The sequence below is a fragment of the Haliotis cracherodii genome, unplaced genomic scaffold (assembly GCF_022045235.1).
Source record: "Haliotis cracherodii isolate W230 unplaced genomic scaffold, xgHalCrac1.p SCAF_12, whole genome shotgun sequence".
NCBI lineage: Eukaryota > Metazoa > Mollusca > Gastropoda > Lepetellida > Haliotidae > Haliotis > Haliotis cracherodii.
The window spans coordinates 5,067,785-5,079,238 of NW_027266267.1; the positions used below are offsets into that span (position 1 = coordinate 5,067,785).

The following is an 11,454-nucleotide window of genomic DNA, read 5'->3' on the forward strand; positions in this document are numbered from 1 at the left end:
CAAATCAGCAACAGTGGTCAAGCTTCCGGCTGGGGAACCCGGGGTCATCTTCACACAAAAGCTGGTCTTGATGTAATGTCATATGAAATGTGAGATGAGACAGGGACGCGCCCGCTCCACTACCCTCCAGCATTTTCCACAAAGTGCTAGACCAGCCGAGTGTCACTAGAACATCACAGAATATTCCCTTTCTATAACACTTGACATCCATCATGCTATTCCGGAAGTTAATTCGGGCATCTAAATATGATAACTTCCTCACCACCGCTTACATTAAATAGTGTTACATTCCTGTTGTGGCCGAGAGGGGACATTGCATTACCGTCTCGTGTTGTCGCTTTCTCGCGGCCGTGTTTGGAGGCGGTCGTAACTGAAGGCGATAAAGTGATGTCCCCTCTCGGCCACCATAAAGAACAGGGAATGTTTCTAAAAACAGCTGTCAACTTTTATTACCTTTTTTTTATTTTGTAACCAGCACGATGGCCTCCTACAGGCCTCCCACAGGTCTCCTACATGCCTCCTACATGCCTCCTACAGGTCTCCTACAGGTCTCCTACAGGCCTCCTACAGGTCTCCTACAGACCTCCTACATGCCTCCTACAGGCCTCCTACATGCCTCCTACATGCCTCCTACAGGCCTCCTACAGGCCTCCTACAGGTCTCCTACAGGCCTCCTACATGCCTCCTACATGCCTCCTACATGCCTCCTACATGCCTCCTACAGGCCTCCTACAGGTCTCCTACATGCCTCCTACAGGTCTCCTACAGGCCTCCTACAGGTCTCCTACAGGCCTCCTACATGCCTCCTACATGCCTCCTACAGGCCTCCTACAGGTCTCCTACATGCCTCCTACAGGTCTCCTACAGGCCTCCTACAGGTCTCCTACAGGCCTCCTACATGCCTCCTACATGCCTCCTACATGCCTCCTACAGGTCTCCTACAGGCCTCCTACAGGTCTCCTACATGCCTCCTACAGGTCTCCTACAGGCCTCCTACAGGTCTCCTACAGGCCTCCTACATGCCTCCTACATGCCTCCTACATGCCTCCTACAGGTCTCCTACAGGCCTCCTACAGGTCTCCTACAGGTCTCCTACAGACCTCCTACAGGTGTGTTAGCAACAAATCGAACATTTGCCAACGATTGAGTACTTGAAACAAACAATCTATACATACTTAATTAGACACCTGGAATACTTAATTAGACACCTGGAATACTTAATTAGACACCTGGAATACTTAATTAGACACCTGGAATACTTAATTAGACACCTGTCATACTTAATTAGACATCTGGCATACTTAATTAGACAACTGGCATACTTAATTAGACATCTGTCATACTTAATTAGACACCTGGCATACTTAATTAGACACCTAAGCCGCCACATTTGTGTGAAACACATGTCGTCGCAGCTGAAGCGACGTCATTAATTATTTATTACTCTAGTCATTTTTCAAAAATGAATTAAACGCGGGTTCTATGATCGAGACGTCGTATGAAACCAAATATTGACAACGTAAGTGACAATAGAGGAAGACATCTTTAATTATATGTGATAATGTGTGGAAATTACGCCCCATTGCTATAGACCGTTTAAAAAACAATGACAAACTATGGGACAATTAGCATAATCTGTCCAGTTTGGATGCACCTGACATTATTTTACTCAGTAGGAGTTACTGAAAATCATTGATATCCTGGGTAATATACTTGGAGTGTAACCTTCGAGCTTAGGAGAATACGAATTATCTGTCTCCGAGCCTTAGCGTATGGAAGCGTCTTAGTGCCACAGTCTAAAACAATATCATCTACGTAGATGAAATTTTGTTTTAGACTGTGGCACTAATACGCTTCCATATTAGCGACATTCACCGTTAGTTGGTTGGTTGGTTGGTTTCTGGTTTAACGCCGCACTCAGCAATATTCCAGCTATATGACGGCGGTCTGTAAACCATCGAGTCTGGACCAGACAATCCAGTGATTGATATCATTAGCATCGATCCACGTAATTGGGATCGATGACATGCATCAACCAAGTCAGCGAGCCTGACCACCCTATCTCGTTAGTCGCCTTTTACAACAAGCATAGTCACCTTTTACGGCAAGCATGGGTTCCTGAAGACCTATTCTACCCTGGAATCTTCACGGGTCACATTCACCGTTACTTCACGAGGGGCAGACACATTTCGATTCGCGGTCACAAGTAGTGAAAGTAGCTCTGGCAGTCTATTGTTGGAACCATGTCACACACAACCAAGTGAGACGTCCTGAAAGTAATGACGTCATCTTTTCATCACAGTGTGTTGATATGACGTCACGTGGCTATTGGGGACTTGAAAACAATGGAGCAATTGGCAATTGGCAACAATAAAAACAATAAACAATAATAAAAACATTGGCGTGAATTAACCAATCAGCATGAAGTAACAAAAAAATGCTCACTGAGAATTACTAAAAATAATTCTATCTTTCCCTCTATGGCAAAAATTTACAATTTGTGTTGGGCGGCATCCAACCTTATCGTGTGGCGTTCTAACTTCATGTTGAATACATGGTGTCAAATCCCCACCTTGACCGCCTCCGTGGTCTAGTGGTAGAGCGTCTGCCCGGATAGCGCGCCATGCTAAAAGACGTTAAAGGTGGTACTTGTTGTTACTCTGCCTGGCGCTCAGCACTAAGGGGCTAAAACAAGGACTGGTCGGCGCCGAGTCAGTATACTGTGTCTGGGTGGGGTACTCATGTTAAACTGCAGCATGGTATTGTCAGTAGGTTATCACTATAAACTCGGCATTACTCCGGATTCGTACAAGTGAGTGAGTGAGTGAGTATGGTTTTACGCTGATTTTAGCAATATTCCAGCAATATCACGGCGGGGGACACCAGAAATGGGCTTCACACATTGCACCCGGGTCATCGGCGTGACGAGCGAACGCTTTAACCACTAGGCTACCCGACCGCCCGTACAAACAGCCACAAACACACACATCCATGCACATCGATCTATAAGTGCAATAATCTTAAACGCTACGTTAAACCGTAGGCCATCTCACGTCACCAAATCCCATGTGGGTACAATGTAGGTGAGGTGAAATGGGGTTTAACGTCGCGTCCAAGATTATTGCTCTTGTACAGCGACGTGCATGCACGTGTATGTATGTGTGTGTCTGTTTGTACTAGTCCGGACTGATGCCGATTTAGTCCGAGCCGACCAGTCCTTGTTTTAGCCCCTTAATACCAAGCGCCAGACAGGGTAACAACAAGTACCATCTGTTAACGTCTTTTGGTATGACGTGGCTGGTGATCGAACCCCGGACCTTCCGCTCTCCGGGCGGACGCTCTACCATTAGACCACGGAGGCGGTCTTGGGTACAATGTAGATATGTCGGGTTCACCTGGCTGGTATATTGCTATAAAAGGCGTCATAAAACGTCACTCGTATCCTCGTGGTTAACGCGTTCGCTCGTCACGCCGAAGCACTGGGTTCGATTCTCCACATGGGTACCCTGGTGTCCGCCGCTGTGATATTGCTGGAATATTGCTAAACGGTCAGATGAGCGACATGCGGTTGTTAGAGGTTAGTGTGTTACAGCCTGTCGCACCAGTCTGTCAGTTGGTGACATCTCCGAATTACTGACTGAAAGAGATAGAATCTTGATGACACTATGACTCTTAATGAAAATATCTAGTTGACTGTGACATCTTGTACGAGACAGCTATGGGCGAATGAGATAACAGCAGACTGGGGAAGTAAATACCTTAGAATTTATATGTAAATATCTTCGACGCCAGCTGCACGTGAGCTCTGTTCCAGTCTGTCACAATAGTTTGTTGTTTGTTTGTTTGTTTGTTTGTTCCTTAACACCACACTCAGCAATATTCCATCAATATCCCGGCGGGGGACACCAGAAATGGGCTTCCCACATTGTACCAATGTCGGGAACCGAACCCGGGTCTTCAGCGTGACGAGCGAACGCTTTAACCACTAGGCTACCCTACCGCCCCTTACACCACGTCCCAGCAGGAGATTAGTGACAAACCAGTTTGTCCTGTGACGGAACCAATCCTGTGTGTCGACCCATATAGTGAGTGAGTGAGTGAGTTGGGTTTAACGCCGCTTTTAACATTATTCCAGTTATATCACGGCGTGTCAGCTTCATGTGGGAGGAAAGCCCGAAGTGATGCAGGTCTCAGACGTTTATCACTTCGGTGAAACCCACGAGCACGGGTATGGTGCTGACAAACCTAGAAACCTAATCGGGGTGAACCGGGATTCGAGCCCACAACCATAGGTTTCTGGCGTGTCCAGGGGAAGCAACTCTGCACAGCGAATCGCGGCGCCCTAGACAACTGGGCCACCCGTGCCCCCCGACTCATGTAGCTTACACATGTGTCAACTTCTGAGGTCAAACATTAAGCCGTTTGTGTAGGATAGTGGTCAACACTTGAAAGGTGAATTTCTTTCCTTTTTGGTTGAGGGCATTGGATTTGTTCTCTTCGTCATGCAGAAGAGTGGGTGGGTGGGTGAGTGAGTCAGTGAGTGAGTCAGTGAGTCAGTGAGTGAGTCAGTGAGTCAGTGAGTCAGTGAGTGAGTGAGTGAGTGAGTGAGTGAGTGAGTGAGTGAGTCAGTGAGTGAGTCAATGAGTCAGTCAGTCAGTCAGTCAGTCAATGAGTCAGTGAGTCAGTCAATGAGTCAGTCAGTCAGTGAGTCAGTGGGTCAGTGAGTCAGTCAGTCAATGAGTCAGTCAGTCAGTCAGTCAGTCAGTGAGTCAGTCAATGAGTCAGTGAGTCAGTCAATGAGTGAGTGAGTGAGTCAGTCAGTCAGTCAGTCAGTCAGTCGAGGTCATTGATGGATGTGTTCACTTCATCATACAGAAGAGGGTTAACGCTGATCCATTCGCCAAGGACCAGCTTCAATTACCTTTCGGATGTCATCCTGCTTGACGAGATCCATTTCAAGATAGGCTTAATTGTCAGAGAGAGGCAACATCTGCATCCGTGCTGGTGGGTAGCAGTTGGGACGCGAGGCAAGGTGGATTCGGAGGTGGTACTGTGATGAGGCCAGACGCTTGGAAGATGGGGAAGATGAGGATGCTGTTCGCCAGTGTCGTGTGCATCATGCTTCTGTGCATCATCAGCAATAATGTGACCTTGGTCAAGGTCGATGATGTTATCAGTGCAAAGAAACACCATCCGATCCGGACTCTGGATCTGGTTTGTCCGATCCCTTCCTTGTCCAAAAGGACCCTTCCCGTAACAGCTTTGGCCAGTTTTCCCGGATCCGGCAACACGTGGATGCGTCATCTTCTTCAAGAACTCACAGGTACTGGTATTTGTCACTTTGTCGAATCCATGACAAAATTAACAGTTCTATTTAGATTTTATGTTTCATTTTTCTTGTCATGTCTCTCCAATAATAAAGGTACGGGTGGCCCAGTCGTCTAAGGCGCAGCGATTCGCTGTGCAGAGTTGCGTCCCTTGGGCACGCCAGAAACCAAGATTGTGGTTTCGAATCCCGGTTCGCCCCGATTAGGTTTCTAGGTTTGTCAACACCATACCCGTGCTCGTGGGTTTCACCGAAGTGGTAAACGTCTGAGACCTGCATCACTTCGGGCTTTCCTCCCACATGAAGCTGACACGCCGCGATATAACTGGAATATTACTGGGAATATAACAATGTTAATGAAGTCCTTGCAAAAAATCAGAAAGGCATCTGTCCTGAAGCATTTGTTCAGACAACCATGGGGCAGTTTGTAGGCCATTGTTGGTCACAAGCTGTTCCTAATACCCGTGAAGATCCGGAGTAGAATAGGTCTTCATCAATCCATGCTTGCCATAAAAGGCGACTATGCTTGTCATAAAAGGCGACTAACGGGATCGGGTGGTCAGGCTCGCTGACTTGGTTGATGCAGGTCATCGATCCCAATTGCGTGGATCGATGCTCATGATGTCAATAACTGGATTGTCTGGTCCAGACTCGATTATTTTACAGACCGCCGTCATATAGCCGTTATATTGCAGAGTGCGGCGTAAAACAACAAATCAACCAACCAACCAACTAAGGAGGATTAATAAACACTTCCTGCCTGGATACAACTCACGATCAGTGATATACACATTCTAAACCTTGTGTTCGCTCGTCACGCCGAAGACCCGGGTTCGATTCCCGACATGGGTACAATGTGTGAAGCCCATTTCTGGTGTCCCCCGCCGTGATATTGCTGGAATATTGCTAAAAGCGGCGTAAAACTCACTCACTCACTAAACCTTGTGATTTACATCTGACCTCTGACTGAAACAACACGGGAGTTAAGGGTAGTCGGTGAAGCTGCTGCGAGTTGCTGTCGAGCTTGCCAAAGCGTACCATAATCTTCTGATCGTGCATTCAAATCTGGTTCTCCCTGACTGTGTATTTACATATGTCAGCCCCATACACAACAAAGTAGTAAACGTTTGAGAATAGCATAACTTCGGGCTGTCCACCGACATGAAGCTGGCACGCTGTGATAGAACGAGGATACTGTTAAAAGCGACGTTGAACTAAACCAATTACCCCCATAGTAAGTATAATTGGTTAGCACGAAGAAAAAAAATACTACTAATATTTTATCATAGTGTTACCCACTGTACATATAAAATGACATATGAATGTAAAATCTCAGCGACCGGCCACAATGGCTCACGAGACACAAAAAGACTCATAAAAACAATATTTTATATATACGCTTCAAAAAAAAGAAACGCAATACGGATATTTCTTTGCAATAAAAGCAAAATTAGTGGACCAAGAGGTGCAAAATAAAGTGGGTTAATGTGTTATATTGTCAGTAACAAATATTCCGGATCAAAATGATCACAACAAGGACATGCAAACCATTTTTCGGGAAATACGTACGATTCGGAAAAACGCACCCAGTGCATTACGGAAAGGGCCATGTAGCTGCACGCACTATACGGGCAGCAGCACTATAAACTGTGTTAAAGGGAAGGGTTTTTCATTGCCTGATATCTGCGACAATCGAACAGTGACAGTTCAACAACATGCCAAGAGTAATGTAAGTGCAAAGAAACAACGTCATAGGTCGCTTGCAGGCAGGTGAATCCGATCAACTATAGCCAGGGTTTTCAATGTAGCGCCCAGCACCATTACAAGTCTATGGGATCAGTTTTATCAGCATTGGTCAACACGTGATCGGCCAAAGTCGGGACGAACAAGAGTAACCACCCCCGACCACGATCGCTGTCTCCGACTGCGCCACCTACGTGAAAGGACGACAACAGCCACCTCAACCGCATCACAATTATCCGAACTGCGCAGAATCTCTGACCAGACCGTACGAAACCGTTTAAGAGCAGCAGGTCTACGAGCTAGACGTCCTGTTCGACGCGTCGTATTGAGTCGACATCGTGAACAGCGACTGCAGTGGTGTCGTCAACAAAGGGAATGGACCCAACTGCGATGGAGAGATGTCTGGTTCAGCAACGAATCAAGATTTCTCCTCCGTCGCGGTGATGGAAGAGCACGGGTCTACAGACGTCAGGGAGAACGTTACGCCGGGAACTGCGTACAGGAAGTGGACAGGTTTGGCGAGGGTAGCGTTATGACGTGGGCGCCCTTCTCTCATCATGACAGGACAGGACAGGTTTGGTCAATATCCAGGGAAATCTTACGGGTCAACGATAAATCAACGAAATTCTCCTACCACACGTCCTCCCAATTGCAGCCAACTGCAACGGTGTATTCCAGCAGGACAACGCTCGACCGCATACAGCACCGATCACAAGAGACCCTGTGGGATGAATTGGATAGACGCCTACGCCGACGTCAACCACAACCCCAGACGTTGCAGAAGTTGGCTTTTGCATTGCAGGCCGAGTGGGCTACCATTCCCCAGGATGTAATTCGAATACCCGTCTCTTCCATGGGCAGGCCATGACAGGCCGCTATCGATTCCAACGGGGTACATACGCGTTATTGCACCGTGAACATTCCGGGGTAGAATAGGTCTTCAGCAACCGATGCATGCCGGAAAAGGTGACTATGCTTGTCGTAAAAGGCGACTAACGGGATCGGGCGGTCAGGCTCGCTGACTTGGTTGACGCACGTGGATCGATGCCCATGATATTAATCACTGGATTGTCTGGTCCAGACTCGATTATTTACAGTAGGAACACTTTGGAACACTTACACACACACAGACACAGACGCACCCACACGCACGCACGCACGCACGCACGCACGCACGCACGCACGCGCTCGCGCTGTAAGGATTAAATAGTCTTAACCGAGACGCCGAACCCCATTTCACCTCATCTCATAGTGGGCGGTCGGTAGCCTAGTGATAAAAGCGTTCGCTCGTCGTGCCGAAGACCCGGGTTCGAATCCCGACATGGGTACAATGTGCGAAGCCCATTTCTAGTGTCCTCCGCCGTGATATTGCTGGAATATTGCTAAACGCGGCGCAAAACCATACTCACTCACTCATCTCCTCGTTTGCTCCGGGAATTAATTTTCAACATATTCATTGTTTCAGGCATCTTAACAGGATCTGTCTTTCATGAACAGCTCATGAAGAAGGAATTCCCGGGAGAAGAAATTACAAACGGTTCTGTCGTGGCGATAAAGACGCACTATCCTTATATAGACTTGTATGAACGAGCTATCCTACTCATCCGGAACCCATATGCAGCCATTCTGGCTGAATTCCGCCGCGATCGATCAGACGGCAACCACACAGGGCTAATCAACGTCAGTGAATTCAAGTGTAAGCACAGATGCTCTCTTTAGTGTTTATTAACCTCAAACGATGTCACTCGGTTATGAATATAGGTTTGACTTGTCTCGGGTAAACCCGTAAAGGACGACTTGTCTCGGGTAAACCCGTAAAGGAGTTATTCCCTCGTAAATGCTCGGGTAAGCTGGCATTCCAGCTTAAGTATGCTCGGGTAAGCGGGCATTCCAGCTTAAGTATGCTCGGGTAAGCGGGCATTCCAGCTTAAGTATGCTCGGGTAAGCAAGCATTCCAGCTTAAGTATGCTCGGGTCAGCAGGCATTCAAGCTAAAGTTACTCGGGTAAGCGGGCATTCAAGCTTAAGTATGCTCGGGTAAGCGGGCATTCCAGCTGAAGTAGCTCGGGTAAGCGGGCATTACGTGAAATTTAACGTTTAATAAAATTGCCACTTGATGCGTACATAATTGTGTTTGATAATTGGTTAAAAGTCAGAAATTTGATTTAAACATGAAAATTCGATGATGTGAATCGAACCTGCAACCTCACATTTGTGTTAAGTTTTGTAACCCCCTGTTTTCCCACTGAGCTACTGGGGCAGGTGACGTGAGTTTGTTCAGATTATTATGTCATGACTCCAGCTGCACGTGTTTTTTGAGTGAATTCCTTTTATACTGCGACACACTGTATTGTTTCCCTATAAGGTATGTCGATGTTTTCTGATTTTTCCGGGTATTTCTTGCATTGAGGCTCATGAGTAGGATATACAGTCCCCCTCGGTCTTGACGGAGACTGTAAGCCGGCGAGTCGGGATATTGGGCTCACATTCTCCGTCAAAACCGCAAGGGGAGTTTACATCCATATCCCGGTAATACTAGATCCCAAGCAGCGGCCGTCAGAGGCGATTTGATAGTGAGTGAGTGAGTTTGGTTTAACGCCGCTGTTAACAGTATTCCAGTTATATCGCGGCGTGTCAGCTTAATGTGGGAGGAAAGCCCGAAGTGATGCAGGTCTCAGACGTTTACCACTTCGGTGAAACCCACGAGTACGGGTATGGTGCTGACAAACCTAGAAACATAACCGGGGCGAACCGGGATTCGAACCCACAATCATAGGTTTCTGGCGTGCCCAAGGGACGCAACTCTGCACAGCGAATCGCGGCGCCTTAGACGACTGGGCCACCCGTGCCCCCCGATTTGATAGACTGCGTTGTCAGACTCGCCGACTTTGCTGATTGCGAGTTATCGTATCCTATCAGTGTGTTATTCACCATATCAATCACTGGATTATCTGGACTCGATTATTTACAGGCTAACAAACAAACGTTATAAGAACTCCTCTGTCACTTTCTAAATTCTTATAATAAGAAAACCTGAACTTGTATTTTAAAAAATATGCGATAATTATTTTGGATTGTCAGCCAGCCATGTTTCGTGCTATCGTGTGCAAATATCAAACATTAACGATGCGTAAATTACTGATGGAAGATGATGTTTTTACCATATATAAAATAATATATTAGTTTTATCATCCTGAGATTACGTGGGTGGGTGAGTGAGTGAATTGAGTGCGTGCGTGCGTGCGTGAGCGGGGAAGGGAGCGAGCGAAGGCGTAGCCGGTGAGTGTTTTTTTATCGCCACAGTAAGCAAGCAGCTATATTCCGGCCTTTGTGCATACCGAAGTCAACCAGAGGCGGAAAGCATCAGAATTTTTATACGTATTGGCACCGAGACGTTTTCAATGACGTCACAGAGATCTTAAGACAATTGTGAGGTGTTTGGAGACAATTCCTGCACAGTACTCTTGTCAGTTTTCCACAATGGTTTCAAAGTACATTTGGACCCGTGAAGATCTTGAGTAGAATAGGTCTGAATCAACCCATGCTTGTCGTAAAAGGCGACTAACGGGATCGGATGGTCAGGTTCGCTGACTTGGTTGATGTATGTCATTGATCCCAATTGCGTGGATTGATGTTCATGATGTAAATCACTGGATTGTCTGGTCCAGACTCGATTATTTACAGACAGCCATCATATAGCTGGAATATTGCTGAGTGCGGCGTAAAACAACAAACCAAAACCAAAGTACATCTGATACAAACTGACAGATCACATCTAACCATGATGCAACTTTCATTTTCAGATTGGGATGATTTTGTTCAACGATTCGTGCACAGATATGACAATTTCCACAGACACTGGGTTCTTCACAAAGATGTCCTCCCAGTTCTCTACGATGATTTGAGAGCCAACTTAACACACGAGCTCGTCAGGATATCCTCATTCTTGAAGGAGGCAGGCGTTGACGCAAAGCCACAGTGTGCTTTACGGAACTCGGAGGGCAACTTTCATAGACCTTCATCTGGAATGACACTGTCCTTCTTCTATTCTGACAGTAAAAGGAAGATGATAAATGAGCTTATATCAAACATTACCACTGTGTTGTCGAAGAGGTTTGTCTTAAGAACAGGGATTATGGAGAAATGGAAACTATAACTGTCTTTGTCTTTGTCCCATTGAATTAATAGTTTATAGAATTCGTCAGTGCACAAGCACTTCACTCGAACCAGTGTCACCCGGACGGTATTGTTGTCGTCACTCAAATCTTAATGTGATTTTAAATTAAGGTCGAAATGACGTCACACCAGAAACAACGACAAGGTTCCAAATTATAATAAAGAGGTATCTATTCTACATTGGGACTACATCAAATTTCAAAACGCAGT

At 46.5% G+C, this 11,454-nt stretch overlaps 2 protein-coding genes across 2 annotated transcripts; both read left to right on the forward strand.

The window, feature by feature from the left end:
- Positions 1-479: 479 nt before the first annotated feature.
- Positions 480-1,118, forward strand: LOC139458140 (bile salt-activated lipase-like). Its single transcript, XM_071239454.1, has one exon. It carries the CDS (start codon positions 480-482, stop codon positions 1,116-1,118), a length of 639 nt encoding a protein of 212 aa, XP_071095555.1.
- Positions 1,119-5,076: 3,958 nt separating this feature from the next.
- LOC139458141 (WSCD family member AAEL009094-like) lies at positions 5,077-11,224 on the forward strand. The gene is made up of 3 exons (XM_071239455.1): positions 5,077-5,323; positions 8,535-8,765; positions 10,872-11,224. The coding sequence occupies exons 1-3, from the start codon at positions 5,077-5,079 to the stop codon at positions 11,222-11,224; spliced, it is 831 nt and encodes a 276-aa protein (XP_071095556.1).
- The last annotated feature ends 230 nt before the right edge of the window (positions 11,225-11,454 follow it).